The sequence below is a fragment of the Eschscholzia californica genome, unplaced genomic scaffold (assembly GCF_041429995.1).
Source record: "Eschscholzia californica isolate CP2 unplaced genomic scaffold, dmEscCali1.0.p SCAF_4, whole genome shotgun sequence".
NCBI classification, from domain to species: Eukaryota; Viridiplantae; Streptophyta; class Magnoliopsida; order Ranunculales; family Papaveraceae; genus Eschscholzia; species Eschscholzia californica.
In genome coordinates this window covers 4,319,981-4,336,344 of record NW_028238461.1, presented here as the reverse complement: position 1 = coordinate 4,336,344, position 16,364 = coordinate 4,319,981, and the positions used below count along the sequence as shown (strand labels likewise).

Here is a 16,364-nt window from a genome sequence, read left to right as displayed (position 1 = left end):
TTGAGAATTCTGGTGAGAGTTTGAAAGAAAAGTTCAAGAAGAGAGTAAAATAGTATTTTCACCTATTATTATTTTGGAACGGTTATATTTAACCTTTTGTTTTGAAAAACGGAGTCCAAAATGGAACTCTTGAAAAAGGGAGTCCAAACAGCAAATCGATTATAGGAAAGGGGTCCAAACAACGAATCTCCCTTAAAAAAAAAAAAAAAAAAAAAAAGGGGCTTACAAAGCCCTCGGTCCAATTTCATTCATGTTCGTCAAAGTTCAATAACCCCCACGAGTGAACCTAAAATCGCAAATTCATACTCCACTTTTTAACACCAAATCCTCAGAAAAGGGGAATTTTGGTGTTGAGGAACCCTAACCCTGGGTTTATTTGCAGAAACACAGGGACAGCAAAGAGAGAGAGAGAGAGAGAGAGAGAAGCCATGGATCTTTCTTCTCTCACAGAAGCTCAACAGCAACAACTCCAACAACTTCACCAACAGTTTCAACAACACCAACTTCAACGACAACAAGAACAACAACAACAACAACAAGAATTATTAGCTTCTGTCAATAGGTTAAGATCATATTGACAGTTATGTTCTAATCTAATCAAGCCACTAAACAGTTGAAACTAAAGCAAACAGAACTTCAATTTTTGTCATTAAAAGTAAAAACTAAAACTTAGATTAGATTTTCTATTTACATTTCAACATTCATAGCTGTTACCAATTCCCTCAAAAGTCCTGGAGCAACAAGCCCTTCTCACTGACAAAAAAAGCCATTAAAATCAGCATTTCCAGCTCTCATCTAACAAACAGAGATTTCTGGCGAACCCCAAAATTGTGATTTCTTTGTTGCACCCTTTATTGAGTTCCTCATTGAGTTCTTCAGCTGGTGAGATAAACCTTGGACTTGATCAGAGTCTGCCCAATCTTAAAACCAGGCATGACCATAAATCCAACCTTTGAGCTATTAACGGATTTGCCTCTGATTGTATCATCATTATCTTCTACAACATCATCCATATATATCTCTGAGAATTCAGTTCCTCGTTGAACCCCGAAAATCTCAGCTTTATTTGAAGCTGCCATAGCTTGAAGAACCCAGACAGACTTAGCCATCTTCACAAATGCTTGATATAATGGAGTTCTTGGGTGTCCACCATTTAAGATAAAAGCTTTTTGATCCAAATTACCAAAGAACGCTGTCTCCATTCTTGAATGAACAATCAATAAGTACTTGGATCTACAAAATTTAGCAAATTCTGAATCTGGGTGTTTAACTAAAGCATCAAATGGGTCTTCAAACCTCAAGATACCATCTAGATTGTAAGATTCAAATTCTGAATATCCATGGAACATTCTCCTCGATATATAGGCTTCGAACGCATACTTCTTGTGAAACCTTTTGGAGTAATTGATAGAGTCTTCAATGGAGTTTGCTGCAAGATCAAGATCCCAACCTGAAGCTTTTATCAAACTAATCAAGGGTTTTGCGAAATCATGAATCGACTTAGTTGCTGATGCGAATGCATCGGTCAAGGTGGTTTTCGGTTGATGACTTTTCTCAATTATAGGTTTCTCTTTGATCATTGAATCCAATTCCTTATTCTTCTTATCTAAATCCAAAACTTCTTGCTTCAACTTAAGGATTTCAATGTCCTTCCCTTGGATTTGAGACTGTAACTTCTGAATCTGAAATTCATGATCTTGAAGCTTTTGAACCATTATCGGACCCGAAAAAGATGAACTTGAATTGTGCCTAGTGATATTCTTGAAAGATTTTTTAATATCACAAAGAGTTTTCAACTCTGTAACGATTCGATCATCAGCAGCTTGGATTCTCTCTGGATCATAAGGAATATGAGCTTCTTGAAGCTGAATATAAGCTAATTTAAGAGCAGAAACAGTATCAAATAGCTTAAGAATAGCAATGGCAGCAATGTCTTCATGGGTTTTGATTAGGGTTTCTTCAATGGGTTGGGGATGAATCTTTTGATCACTACACTCTGTATCTTCAGTATCATCACTACCAACTTCATTAGAACCACCACCCTGATTATTATTGTTGTTCTTGATGATGATTTTGTTGTGATGGTGGTTGTTGTGGTTTTTAGGGTTTTCATTTGAGTAAACTCCAACAGATCTTAACCTGCAAACTTTAGTGAATCTATGAACAATGTCAGAGATATTCGAAGCAGGTTTAGAAGATTTTGTTGCAGAATCCATAGAAAAACACAGCGTAAATAATGGATCGATCTAAAAATGAGGCAGCTTTTAGGGATTTTGATGTTCTTAATTAGAACCCATTAAAAATTGGGGATTCAGATTGAAATGGCAGAAAGTGGTGGATATAAAAAATTATCAGTAAATCAATCAAATCGATAAAGAAAAAGTAAATGACATCCGGGATTCCCGCTCACTTGCCCCTTTAATCCTGGATAAATCTGAGTCCTGCCCAGATTGTAAACCCCTCTAACCAATCAAGATTCAAGACTAATTGATAAAGAAAACTAGGGTTTTTAGGGAGAGGACTAGCTCGAGAATGTTAGGGTTAGGGTTAAAGTTGAAGATCTATAAGCTATATAATAAAAAATAAGCTTGAGAGAAAACCCAGAACAGAGTAGGAAGAAAAAGAGAGAATTAGGGTTTTGTTTCTTCCATTAAAATACATCAAAACATCACAAGAAAGAGGAAACAGAGTAAAAAAACCCTTACCCACTTCTCCAAATCTCGAAGAACGAAACCTAATCAATCTAAAAAATTTCTCTCTCTAGGATATGACAGTAGCAGAAGATCAAATAGGGATGAAGAAAACAGAGAAATTATCCATGACTCATCATCAAACAGTGAGTGAAAAACGAATAAACCCAAGATCAAAATCATGAATTTTCTTCGATTTGCATCGAGAATCTAACCCAATAAACAAAACTCCAACACCAAAACCCTAAAAAAATTAAAATTTTAGGATACTACCAAAAAAAAGTTGGAATCTTTTTTCTGTAACTAGAGCCAAAAAAATTTGAATTATTTTTTCTTTGATCGAAGGTCCAAATGATTCAGTACTTCATACGTATCATTGCAGACCTCTTTATAACCGTTAATCAAGCATAGAAAATGCGATTTTTCTCTTATGAGAATATTTTCCCGCCAAAATGTAATAGGACGGTTGAGATTAACAGTTAAAGTTATAATCGTAAGGATGAATTTGAGTTAAGACTTGGTAAATTGTGCCTCGTTAAAAGCTGTTTGTTACGAAGAAGTAGACTGGCTTATAACTTCAGAACTCAGACCTAGAAAAGGGGGTCAAAACAGAGAGGGGTAAATGTCGAAAAGTGAGTCAATATTTCAGAAAAAAAAACCAGTCCGGAATAATAACGTAAAAAGACGGTAAGAAAAGCTCAAAATTTGGGTCCAAATTCGAAAAAAAACCCACTCGAGAATAATAATGTAAAAAAACCTAATTTTAAAACTATTGGCAACACTTTTGGAACTGTTGACAACATATATAATTTGGTTCTTAATTATGTGTGAACAAAAACATATTTGTTCCTACATTTACAAAATTGTTGAGAGTAATCTGTGTTTTGTTCAAAAATTTTCAAAAATGTTTTGTGATTTCAACTTTTGGGTTTTTTTACATTATTATTCCGGGTCGGGCTTCATTTGATATTTTGACCTGAATTTTGGACCTTATAATTTTCCTCTCATATCTAGTAAAAAAACAAATGATATATATTGAAAAATAAATAATGTACACCTTCTAGGCCCATAGCAAAAAAATCGTGTAGTATAAAAAATATAAGTTTCAAAAACACAAAACATGGAGGTCCTCAATCAAATATCAGGTTCGAGGGAAACCCTTCATTGAGTATCCTGCTTCAAAATATTAGAATTTCACGAATTGAAATTCTACCAGAAAACATGAAAGAAAACCGCCTATGTGAAGACGATGAATCTCTTTGAAATCTGAGAAAGAGTATATCACATAGATTTTGTGACATGTCAAAACTTGGTAATCATAAATCAGTGTTATTGAGTTATATTAAGTAAGAATCTATAAAAGATACGAGTACAATGTTTAAATAACAAAATGACAATTTCACTTTCTATAAATTCTCAAGCGATTTCTCTCTGTCTCTATCTTTCTCTCTTCAAACTTATTAGATCTCATTTAAGATTTTCAATTGATGCTATTTAATAAATCATATAGGGTTTAACTCAACTGTTTCCTATCATCCGGCTGATTACCGTCTTATTCACTTCCGTCACCATATAAACTTAAATATTTTTTGCATTTTTCAAAATGATAAATGACCTTGCCAAAGGACAAACAATATGGACATGGATTATTAAAAGATAAATAATATGGAGTATATATCCTAAAGATTGCATAATAAATGAATAACGTAGTAAAAGAAAAACAAGAAATTGAACCGAAGATTTAATTTCAATTTTTTAGTTAAAATGACAAGTTATTTTTGTTTGATTATAAATTCAAACATTTATATTTTGTTTGGTTAAGAATATTTGTAATGTAAGTAGCTGAACACTAAAAGGAATTGTGTGATCACCAAAGCAAAAGAAAAAAGAAAATGATCAAATGCCCCGCCACAATCTCGGGCAGAGTATGTGGGTGGCCGAGATTTAGAGAGAGAAAACTAAGTACCCTCTTTCTCTCTAAATCGTAGCGGGCCACATATCCCGACCGAGATTGGGTAGGGATTGTGGACGGACATAGCATTAGGGCTCAATGAAAAAAAAGTTTTTTTTTTTTATCAAATTTCTCAAAGAAAAATGTGTTCCAAATAATACGGAAGTCATCAACAAAATATTAGATGACATGAGGAAATAAATCTATAGTTGGAGTTTCCCTTTTCAAGATTTAGGAATTGAACGTAGTAATCTCAATATCTTGCTGATTCAGAGAAGATTTAACATCAACCGTTTTAACTAATTAAATTTCATTAATAGCAAATTCTAATGCATTTTACCAACAAACAAAATAGAAATACATCGACATTTAAAACACATTTTAATACAACAAGTCTCACTCACCTCCCCATTGAGTAAAGAACTATTGAAATAAACTACAATTAAATTTTAACAGTGATCCACCAACTCTATTAGTTTTTCTCGTATTCTTTTGTCTTTTTCTTACGGAACATTCATGTTCGTCTGGGTTTGTAATGCTATTAAGGTCCTTATTTTTCATTATATGACAAGATTATTTTCTTTCAACAAAAAAAAAAAAAAAAAAAGATTATTTTTTTATAAACAGGGAACTCTAACATAAATCAAATCAATATCGGTAAAAAGACTTTTTTTTTTTGTTGAAAGGTAAGGTAAAAAGACTTAGGTGCTGTTTGTTTTTTTATTTATGTCTGAATCTGAAATGGCTGAATCTGAATTGGCTGAATCTGAACTGGCTGAATCTGAACTGGCTGAATTTGAATTGATGGAATTAAGATGTTTGTTTTTCAAATCTGAATTATTAGGTCTGAAAAATTAAAGTTACATTTATACCCCTGATTAATAAGAAAAATCTAATTTCTTTTTGTCTTTTATCTCTTGGCCAAATAAAAATATAAGAACTATAAAAACCCTAAAGACCTAGGGTTTCATTGTTGTTTACTTCAAACCAAAAAAATTCAGAAGCCTCCATCTCCATGGCCTGATCTCTCTCTAACCCTCTCGCCGGAATTCTCTCTCTCTAACCCTTTCACCTGCTCTCTTTCTCTAACCCTCTCGCCGGATCTCTCTCTCTAACTAAAGGTCTGGAAAGATCTCTCTCTAGCCAAAGGTCTGCAAATCTCTCTCTCTCTCTCTGAAGGTCTGGAAAGATTTCTCTCTAGCCAAAGATCTGGAAATCTCTCTCTCTGAAGGTCTGGAAAGATCTCCGTATCCTAAATCGAAGGTCTGGAAAGCCAAACCCTCGCCGAATCCGGCAAGGGTTCGGATTTTCCTGCGATGATGGTGGTGTGTGATGTGATGTTGGTTATAGTTTGTGATGCCGGTTTGGGTTGTTGTGGTGGTGGTGTGTGACTGGGTGGCGGTGGTGGTATGTGGTGGTGGTTTTAGTGGTGGTGGTGGTTTTAGTGGTGGTGGTGGTCTGTGCCTTTGTGGTGGTTTTAGTGGTGGTGGTCTGTGCGTATGTGGTGGTGGTTTTAGTGGTGGTGGTGGTCTGTGCCTTTGTGGTGGTTTTAGTGTTGGCGGTGGTTTGGTCGGCGGTGGTGGTTTTGTCGGCGGTGCTTTTGGTGTTGTGGAGACATTTTCTCAAAAATACAGGGACAGAAATGTCATTTGCTTGATTTCAGAAATTTGTCACATTTTTCAGACTTGTTTTAAAGTCTGAAATATATAGGCTTTTTTTCAGCCAATTCAGACTTTGGCCTAATTCAGCCAAATTTTCAGAAATTCTTAAATTGAAAAACAAACATCTGAAATATAGATTGGTCTGAAAAAGCAAAAAAACAAACACCACCTTAAAGAGTTTAAAAGGACCCCATAATATCTAATATTTCATTTGGCAAATGACTTGACAAATGAATAGTAGCAGTGGATTCTCAAATTTGACTGTAATTAGAATTCAAACCACTGCCATTCCTTGAAAATTTGATGAAATGATTAGCCGATGCTCTTAAGTTTAATATGACATCTAATTCTAAATCTGAGTTGATTTAAAAGTCATATTCAAAGTCGTTTTCATATAAATCATAAATAAATAATGTTTTTATCGATTTGAGTTAGACAATCTAAATTTAGACGAGCAATAAATGGAAACACCACATTATGTAGTGCTAAAATTAAAATTTGACTTGATATATAGATTGTCTCAACTCAAAATTGAGACTATATTTTCTCTTTATTTCTTCCTAAAATGACTGAATTTTGAGTTTGGACAATGAAAAGAAGATGGTAAAGTGGGAAGGTTTAGAAATTCCACCCACATCATGCCGTGCGTGGCACTTAGAGGAGGAGGAGTTAGGTCAATGACTCGGTCTTCCGTTCCAACCAATCGTTCAAAAAATGCGACTTTCTGTGTAATAAGAAAGTCTTCCTTCTTTCTACTTTGAAAACCTAATTTTGACCTCATTTTCAGACACACTTTCTCTCTCCTCTAAATCCTCTTTTATCCTTTTGGTATCAGTTTCATCTCTCTTCAGTCGTCAACCTACCACAACTTCAATTCTCCCCCCTTTTTTCTTTCTATCAATAGAGATACCATCATCTGTAATAATGGAAGTTTGAAATGAGAAGCTCAAGCTGTTTGAGTTAGGGTTTCCTTTTTCTTTATTTACATAGCAGCAAATCCGTGAGTACCCCCAATCTTTTTCTTTGCTTTTTGCTTTTCTGTTTTCGTTTAGTTGGTTGGAATTGTTTTTCAATAACGTCGGTGACTTGACATCTTCGAAAACAATGAATTTGGTTGAAATTTATGTGGGAAAACGCTTATAGAAAGAAATTTTGATTTTTGGATTGGGAAGTTTATAAGTGAAGTTCTTAATTTCAATGGGTTTTTGGTGATTTTAGGTTTTAGGGTTTCTATGAATAGAACTTGAAATTGCTGAATTCATTGATATTGGGAGGTAAACAAATATTATAACTTCAGGTTGCTGGGTTCTTGAGGGAATAGAATACCTTTTAGTTTCTTCTTCTTCTTTTAGTCTAGGGTTCCAATTTGTGGGGAATATTGGTGAATGGTAAAAGGATAATGTGCAAATATTGTGTGATTCATAAGGTCTCCAAGGGAATTTCAGCCATGCTTCCATGGTTAGTAATTTCACTTGTTGGACTATGGGCATTTTCTCAACTGTTGCCACCGAGTTTTCGTTACGAAGTCACTGCCCCTCAACTTGCCTGTCTTATGGTTCTATTATTTTGTGTACTTTGGTATGAGATTTTGATGCCAAAGTTATCATCTTGGCGGGCGAGAAGGAGTGCTTGGCTTAGAGAGAGAAAAAGGATTCAAGAGATGGAGATGCAGAAGCTAAGAAAGATAGCAACTCGAAGGTGTAGAAATTGCTCGTCACCTTATCGGGATCAAAACCCTGGTGGGGGTCAGTTTATGTGTTCTAACTGTGGCCATATCTCGAAAAGACCAGTTCTCGACGTTCCTGGGTCTGCAGAATTGGGGGATATGAAGTCTGGGATCATTGGGGTGTTGATGGGTAAGAGTGGGAAAATGTTGAATGGCAAGGCATGTAGAGAGACTGGTATTTCGAATCATGAATGTATAGGAAATGTGAATAAGGTATCCACGTCTTTCATGGGGAACAGTACTTGCTCAAGTAATGGAGGTAGAGTTTATAGCGGGCGTGATCGTTGTTTGAGAGATAAGTCAACTTCGGATGTGTTTGTTTCTTTCTGTAAACTTTTATCATCGTTCCTTTTTAGTATAAGGTGGGTTTGGAGAAAGATTTTTGGGATCACCTCAAGGGAAGATGAATTGTTGGATGCAAGGCAAAAAGGTCAGTCTAAGAAGGGAGAAAACGGGGTAAACAGTTATGAAAGTAAAAGCGAGAAAGCTCGCAGGAAAGTTGAAGAGAAAAGACAGGCTAGGTTAGAGAGAGGACTTCTAGAGGAGGAGGAGAGGAAACAGCGGGAAGATGTGGCAAGGTTGGTGGAAGAACAAAGGAGATTGAGAGATGAAAAGATGGAGGCCGAAAAAGAGCATGTCGAAGGCTCAGTTCATGATAAGGGAAAAGATAGTAAGAAAGAAGCTGAAAGAAAGCGTCAAGATAGAAGGAAAGAGAAAGACAAAGTGTCTAACAAAAGCAACTCTGACTCTGAAGAGCTCGAGTATGGAGCTGGCAAAGAAGCGAAGAGGAACCGAGATTTTGATAAGAAAAGCGATAATCAGAAAACCGAAGCAACTCAGATCTCTGAAGCAGGGTATAATGTAAAAGTTGCATCTGCAAATAATAACCGGGTAAATGGTACTAAATATCTCGAGCCCATTAAAGGGTCCTCTCAATCTTCCTCCAAGGCTTCGAATGGCGCTAGTTCTACTGGAAGGGGTTCTCATGCTTCTGAAACCCCTGGTTTAAAGGCAACTAGACCTAATGGTTATATAGATAATACCCAAGCTTCAGTAAACAAGAGAGACCACAGCATTGAGCATGTGTCTAGAAAACCAAATTCAAATGGAGATGAGAAGGTCACTGCAATCAGTTCTCAACGACCTGTAAGTTACAATTAGCTTCTTATAAGTCACATACTAAATTTTATTAGTTCGATTAGTGGGTTTGACCAGTAAGAATAAGCTATTGAGCATCTAGTAGCTAATGCATGCTATATGGAGCTTAATCCATCTTTGTCTGAGTAGTTGAGGAGCTTATCAAACTGAGCTTATCAGAAACGGAGACATCTTATCCTATATGTACAGCTTGAGTTCTCCCTTCCGTATCTTGTTTCTCCTGTTTATTGGTGACTGGTCGTTTGCAGGTTGGACCAGCGGTGCAGCCACAGACAACCCTTAAGAAATCATGGCACCAATTGTTCTCTCGTTCTCCAGCATTTCCTGTTCCTCCAACCAACAACTCAAATGTCACTAGCATATCTAATATGAACTCGACATTGCCATCCCAGACGTCATATTTTTCGTCTCACGTACCAGAAACAAATCCATTGAATCGCCAGATTGGTTCAGGCTTACCATTACCTATAATTTTGCCTTCATTTCGGAATGGATCCAGTAGTGTACACTCTTCTTCGACAGCTGAGCAACCATTTTCTCTTTTTGGAGGAGCACCACACGGTTTGGGGTTTGAAGAACCAGAAATCTTTGAAGATCCGTGTTATGTTCCTGACCCAGTTGCTTTACTTGGTCCAGTTTCAGAATCACTTGATGACTTTTCGTGTGACAGGGTTGTAGGTTTTGTAGGGAATAATCTACCGAGAAAGTCTGGGTCCTTAAAGAGTGTATCTGCTTCTATGGAAGTTAGTAAGCCGTCTCCAATTGGGGCACCGACATCACGATCTCGGGTCATGGAAGATAGGCATACAAACTCTGGTCAATCCCCATATAGCCCAAAGACTCTGGAGCGGAACTCTTTACCTTCGACTGAACCAAATGGGGGAACATGGAAGATGTGGGACACGACACCACTCGGCCAAGACACTCTTGGTTTTGTCGTTCATGCCGATGGGTTTGAACACAAAAGGCAGAACGCCAAGGATATGTCGTCGAAGTTTCTGGTGGACAACCAAGTACCTTCTCGCTATCACTCGCCACAAAGAGTTTGGCTTGATAATTGCATGGACGGTGGGAAATTCGATCCTTGGTCGTCGAAACCCATCTTTGAGCAATTTACAGGTAATGGAGAAAGCTACTTCACTTCACTTGCTCCAAGTTTTGGCAAGTCTCAGACTGAAAGTGCGAGGAACTCAGATGAACTAGAAAGCCGTGGCAACCATCTCCAGCCAATCATTGATTTAAGTAAGTAATGGGTTCTATTATCAACGAATCTGTAGGTGACAAGGAATGCTGCAAAAATCCATCTTTTGTTGTATGTTGTACGTTTATCTCTATGCGAAAGATCTTGCTTAGAGATTAATAGATTATCTTCCAAAAATGAAACTGTTGTAGACCTCTAATGTATTTTTGGTGAATATGTACTTTCATGGTACATTTCTCTTCATACTGTATAATTCTACGAATTGATGTAGTAGATCAAATAATATGTTGTAACAGTTGAGACGTTCGCACGGAAGATCATCAAGTTTCCTTGAAATTTGTATCCACCAACCTCCACCATTGATGGGGTATTTCTCTTCTATACCATGATCATTTTCATAAGCTTCTCCTGGGACAGATTAGCTTCACAGTTCTAGACCGAGTCAACTCTCAGTTGTGCTCAGCATTTTGCACTCGTGAATTAGTTTTTCCTTAGACCAGTTCCATCATGGTTAGCTCTTAGAGGATTCTTCCATCATTTATGCCATTGGCAATTTCAACTCCTTCAGAAAGTACTTGAAAATGTCAATAGGAATAACAAGAAAATGAAATCCATCAATGTGTAACCTTGTTCAATAAAATTCAAAGCTTGGGCCAAAAGTCCATCTCAAATTGAAATCCTATACCAATAAAAAAAAGGGCCTCAACTTCGGAGCATGTGGGATAGTATCACGAGGAATAAAGACTTAGTCAATCATAATTGATTTAGGAGATATCCTTATTTTTAGTCTAAAAATAAACTCATTGCATTTTGCCCCCTAATCTTGATACTCACCTCCACCACCGCTACAACAACTTCTGACAACCGAAGACCGCCACCACCCCAATAACAAGGTAAACAGTACTAAATATTCTTCTCTCTTTTTTATATGGCGCATAGGAAAAATGATGTACAAAAAAATGTATCATGAACAACTATTTAGGCAATATGATAGTTTATAATGTAATACAAAATATAAAATTTCTAGATTGAGAAAGAAAATACTGAAAACGAATTGATCTTTTGGGTCAGTGAGACAAACTAGATTTTGTGAAACTATATATAGTATGAGCCTTCAAAAGATAGTTAATTTCTTTGCATTAATAGAAACTAATTCTTTTCAACAAAAAAAAAAAAAAAAATAGAAACTAATTCCACTTCATATAAGTAGTTAATTTCTTTGGCGGTTGGATCATATTGAGGGTTCTTAAATGGAGTAGCTAAAATCAACTGTCTCGATCTTGCAAAAGACTTTCTATTTCTTGTTTTTTCTTTTGAACAAACTTTCTATTTCTTGTCAGAAGGAAGACCACCCACTCCTCTACTCAACTACTGTCTTCGACACTTATATATATATATATATATATATATCTCTCTCGTCAATCCCCCACTTTCCCTATCTAAAAACTTTTTTCTTCCAGGAGTCCGGTGACAGACTTACTTACCCCCAGAAACCCTAACATCCACAATCATCTTCTTCCTTGTCTCTCTCTCTCTCTCAGTAGGAATCATCTTTTCAGAAACAATGTGTCCTCTCAGGTTGATTTTGCTTTTCCTTTCTGCAACTCTTGCCGGATTCTTCGTCTTGAAGAATCTCACATCAAAACCAGACGATTTGAACACCACCGAAGAATTAGTCCAGCCTCTCGACCAATCAGAATTCTCTGTCTCTCTATCAACAAAAGTACGTAATTGTCTTTTTCAATTAGTTTTCTTAGGGTTTTACTTTTGAGTGGTTTATGAAGGAAGAGATTTTTAACTTTTTGGGTTTTTGTGTGTTTTATAGGTTAAATCTGCAATTGGATATGGATTCTGGGTTTTTGTTGATATGGCAAGTGGAAAGTATTTATGGAGGCATTTGTCATCATCTTCGTCCAAAGTGAATAATCAATTGTGAAAGATCTCGTCTTTTAGGGTTTGCTCCTGGTTTTCAATCCTCTTGTGACAATGGGGATTATCTCGTCTGTTTGTTAAAATGGGGTTTATACAACTGCTTTGGAATTACACAAATTTGAATTTTACTAGTATAATGTAATGGTATATATCTTCAATTTACATGAATTTGTATTCTACTAGGAGTATAATTTAATGAAATATTTCTTCAAATTTACATGAAATTCTCTCTATATCATATATCACAAAATATTTGAGAATTGAAATAATGGTATGTTAGAACCTTAAACACAATCAAATTTCTTCAAAAAAATTAAAGAATTTCAATAAACAACATATAAAACCAAAAGAAAGAACACAATACTAACAACTTAGCAGCAAAAAAAAAAAAAAAATTCAAGAAATAAAAAACTGGATATATGTAGTAGTAGACTATGGTAGTATCTCTGAGATGTTTTAATTAGACGGCAGGAGCTGTGTTTGTTCTTGATCTTGCTCTTGAATTCCTGGCCATGTCCAGACAATATCCTTAAGAGCAGGCCTAATCTCCTGTTTCAATATATCCATATACTCCGAAGTATCACCGTCGGACTTCTTGATCTCTACTAAATGATAAGATTGGGTAATCTCAAAGATTTCAGCTTCAATCGATAAAGTCCCGTTCTTACCAACATTATCTCTTTCAAGTTTCAATACCCCTCCTACCTTCTTCTTCACTTTCAGGTTTAAATTCTTACCAATCTCTTCTAGCTTAGATATGATAACCGAGGCAGGTTTCTTCGACGTGAACCGCTCTTCTTTCTCTTTATAATTTTCATCGAACAGACCAGATAGATCTAATCCTGCAGATAAAGAGATGATATCAAATGCATTCAAGTTGGCTGGTTTTGCCAATTCTTGTTTTGAGTCGGAAAGTTCATCCACGTCAGGAATTGTTGTTTCATTGATGTCCAAGTCTGTTTCTTCTGATTTGGAGGAGTTGAAACCTTTCTTGAACCATGAATTTTCCATGAGTTCTGCAATTGAAATTCTAGTATCAGGGTTTGGATCCAAGATCTTTGACAGAAGCTTACGTACTTCCCTTGGAATAGACTTGGGACACTTGAATTCTCCTCTGGTTATCTTCTTGTACATTTCCATTAGATTTGAATCCTCGAATGGGAGATAACCAGCTAACATAACAAATAAGATCACCCCACAAGACCAAATATCAGCTTTAGATCCATCATACCCTTTTCGGTTTATCACTTCAGGAGCGACATAAGTAGGCGTTCCACAAGTGGTATACAGCAACCCGTCTTCGCGTTTAGATTCCATTAGAGCACTCAATCCAAAATCAGAGACCTTCAAATTTCCATTTTCATCTACCAATATGTTCTCGAGTTTTAAATCTCGGTGATAAACCCCTCTACTATGGCAAAAGGCGATTGCACTGATTAACTGTTGAAAATACTTCCTCGCGTGCCTCTCTTTAAGCTTACCCTTTACTACCTTGTTAAAAAGATCGCCGCCTTTAACATATTCTATGGCAAAGTAAATCTTGTTTTTAGTAGCCATGACTTCGTATAGTTGAACGATGTTCGGATGTCTAACCAATTTCATTCCTGAAATTTCTCTTTTTATCTGATCAACCAAACCAGTCTTGAGGATCTTCTCTTTCTCGATAACTTTAATGGCAACGCTCTGGCCAGATTTACGGTCTCTCGCATAGTAAACCTTAGCAAAGGATCCTTGCCCTAATAGTCTTCCTAATTCATACCTTTGCATCAACACACTTGATTTATTCTCCATTTTAAACATGAATCCTAATAATCTCGATAATATTCTAAACTCTCCTGCTTATAGGTAAAAAGGTAATTCACATGCAAGAGTTGTTTCGATAAATAATGAACTCAACCATCTTTGCAACGATCGTGTTTTACGACAACAGTCTTTCCGAAATAAGTAGCCCCATGGTGTAATTGGGCAAAACGAGGGGATTGAATGCAAGTTTTTTCGGTCAAATCAAGGATGAACGAGTGAAGCTCAATCGGAGAAACAACAACCCCACTTACCTCAGGCAAGGATTCCTTAGCACAAAAGAAGCACATTTTTCTGCATTCCCTAGCTTTTAGCTTGAAGAATCAATTAGGTTAAGCTGAAGAAACTGGAGAAGATGATGAACCTGCAGATTTTAATAGTATTAGAGACGATTAACAATGACTCAATCAGACAGAATAAATTCAATACAAACTTCAATAGTAGTAATTCACATGACAGGGAACACATCTGATATCCCTAGATGAAGCTAAAAACAGAAACAGCAGAAAGACTCAAGACATTAAAATCATCCAAAGCTTGGATACATAAAGAAGCATTTATCTGCTTCCAAACCGAAAATCAACAGATTTTTTTTCTGATTTGAAGGATGAATCAATTTTTAGAAGAAAAAACAGACCTAAGACTACAGAGAGAAGAAGGAAATAAAGATAAAATGAAGCTATCATCACTTAAATACAACCAATCATACATAATTTAAACACAGACAATCCACTACGAACAGATCAAAATCGATTACTGCTTACATGCCAAATCTAGAGAGAGAGAGAGAGAGAGAGAGAGAGAGTTTCATAACATGCAAAAAACAACCGATTCAAGTTAAGATACTTAATCAAACGCCACTACCTTGAGTCTAAACCAAAATGAAAGAACAAAGGATGATCCAAAATCGAAGTTTTAACTGAAGAATCAACATAAATAGGGAAAAAAGAAACTCGATTCTAGAAATTGATCTTGATTACCAAAATAAACACAAGGAACTCAAAAACAAGAACAGTAAAAGATTTCTGGTTGATTCGAACTAGTATTACCTTTCTGAAAGAGAGAGAGAGAGAGAGAGAGAGAGACGATTTCGAGTCGCCGAATAGAAATTTTTAAATTAGAAAAGGAATAGAAGAAGAAGGTAAAGAATCTTCCTTCTGAATAAACAGAGTGGCACCGCCTCAGCGTTCTAGCCCTAATACTTTTATAACCTACCAACTTTGGACTTTTTTTCAGTTTAGATCCTTATACTTGGATTAGTTACTAATACACCCACTTTCCTAGTTTTTCTTAACATTTCAGCCTTCCCCCCCTTTCTCAACCACCTCTATATGTAGTTAGACTAGACATACGCAAGGTGCAAATAATGCGACACCAAGCTTAGGATTACACCTATGACCTATAACACTGGACGCTCTCGCGAGCAATGTGAGACTATCACAGATAATGTCATGTGACACATTGTACAATAGTCGAAGAGAGACATAACCTTTGCCCTATAGACTCAATTGCTCAAACAATATTATGAACCACATTAGTATGTGATACATCGTAAACAAAAGTCACGTTATCCGAGTTCAGGAGTTTCACTTTACCAAAATTTAATGACTTTGGTTTAACAATGACAAACCTCTTGTTTATCACACTCGTAATCTGAGCAGAAATTGACCCTCCATTGGTAGAATGCAACGACCACTCGAGAGAAGACCCTTTAGCCTATCACTTTTGTGACATAGATCACGCGCGATGCAAAGATGTTCCGGCATCAGTCATCATTGCGCATGATTATTTGAATGTAGCAAACAAAGACGAGACATTTCAAAGAAGAAAAATAACAATACCGAAGAAATTAACATGTCTCAATTTCACCCTTTTAGAGCGGTAAGATGAATTACAAATCTTCCATGAAGTAATTTACAAGTTAAAAAGGGTAACTGAATCCAAAACAATAGGGAATTTTTGCATGCAGTAGAGGTCTGAATGTGAAAAATTGCTATAAAGTTTCACCATTTTGTCATGGAGGACTGGAGGAGTATCAAGACCCAAGTTAAATGGGTGAACAAAAATGAACTCATATTTGTGTCTCCTCATGGAACAAATGGTCAAAAAACTCCACCCAACCCTTCAACAACCAAGCCAATAATGGGTCAAACTTGATGATGAAAGACTCTTGTTTCTCTCTTGTGACCTTGTCATTTTATAATAACAGTTGAATTTTAACTGTCAAATAACAATTATATTTGTA

The 16,364-nt window shown here is 36.2% G+C and overlaps 4 protein-coding genes across 4 annotated transcripts; 2 read left to right on the top strand and 2 right to left on the bottom strand.

The window, feature by feature from the left end:
- Positions 1 to 620: 620 nt before the first annotated feature.
- On the bottom strand, positions 621 to 3,045 carry LOC147541779 (protein GRAVITROPIC IN THE LIGHT 1-like). Its single transcript, XM_086634495.1, has one exon. It carries the CDS (start codon positions 2,214 to 2,216, stop codon positions 876 to 878), a length of 1,341 nt encoding a protein of 446 aa, XP_086490621.1. The 5' UTR covers positions 2,217 to 3,045; the 3' UTR covers positions 621 to 875.
- A 3,796-nt stretch (positions 3,046 to 6,841) lies between these two features.
- Positions 6,842 to 10,723, top strand: LOC147541778 (uncharacterized). The gene is made up of 2 exons (XM_086632723.1): positions 6,842 to 9,174; positions 9,435 to 10,723. The coding sequence occupies exons 1-2, from the start codon at positions 7,702 to 7,704 to the stop codon at positions 10,434 to 10,436; spliced, it is 2,475 nt and encodes an 824-aa protein (XP_086488849.1). The 5' UTR covers positions 6,842 to 7,701; the 3' UTR covers positions 10,437 to 10,723.
- Positions 10,724 to 11,843: 1,120 nt separating this feature from the next.
- On the top strand, positions 11,844 to 12,420 carry LOC147541777 (uncharacterized). The gene is made up of 2 exons (XM_086636277.1): positions 11,844 to 12,110; positions 12,213 to 12,420. The coding sequence occupies exons 1-2, from the start codon at positions 11,952 to 11,954 to the stop codon at positions 12,321 to 12,323; spliced, it is 270 nt and encodes an 89-aa protein (XP_086492403.1). The 5' UTR covers positions 11,844 to 11,951; the 3' UTR covers positions 12,324 to 12,420.
- Positions 12,421 to 12,532: 112 nt separating this feature from the next.
- On the bottom strand, positions 12,533 to 15,300 carry LOC147541776 (CBL-interacting protein kinase 18-like). Its single transcript, XM_086636276.1, has 2 exons — positions 15,169 to 15,300; positions 12,533 to 14,483 (listed from the first exon to the last, which is right to left on the bottom strand). The coding sequence occupies exon 2, from the start codon at positions 14,117 to 14,119 to the stop codon at positions 12,776 to 12,778; it is 1,344 nt and encodes a 447-aa protein (XP_086492402.1). The 5' UTR covers positions 14,120 to 14,483; positions 15,169 to 15,300; the 3' UTR covers positions 12,533 to 12,775.
- Between the last annotated feature and the right edge of the window lie 1,064 nt (positions 15,301 to 16,364).

Coding starts and splice junctions, on each gene's coding strand:
- LOC147541777 (XM_086636277.1), top strand. CDS start 11,952: ATGTGTCCTCTCAGGTTGATTTTGCTTTTCCTTTCTGCAACTCTTGCC. Junction 12,111..12,212: donor CTGTCTCTCTATCAACAAAA/GTACGTAATTGT, acceptor TGTGTTTTATAG/GTTAAATCTGCAATTGGATA.
- LOC147541776 (XM_086636276.1), bottom strand. CDS start 14,119: ATGTTTAAAATGGAGAATAAATCAAGTGTGTTGATGCAAAGGTATGAA.
- LOC147541778 (XM_086632723.1), top strand. CDS start 7,702: ATGTGCAAATATTGTGTGATTCATAAGGTCTCCAAGGGAATTTCAGCC. Junction 9,175..9,434: donor CAATCAGTTCTCAACGACCT/GTAAGTTACAAT, acceptor GGTCGTTTGCAG/GTTGGACCAGCGGTGCAGCC.
- LOC147541779 (XM_086634495.1), bottom strand. CDS start 2,216: ATGGATTCTGCAACAAAATCTTCTAAACCTGCTTCGAATATCTCTGAC.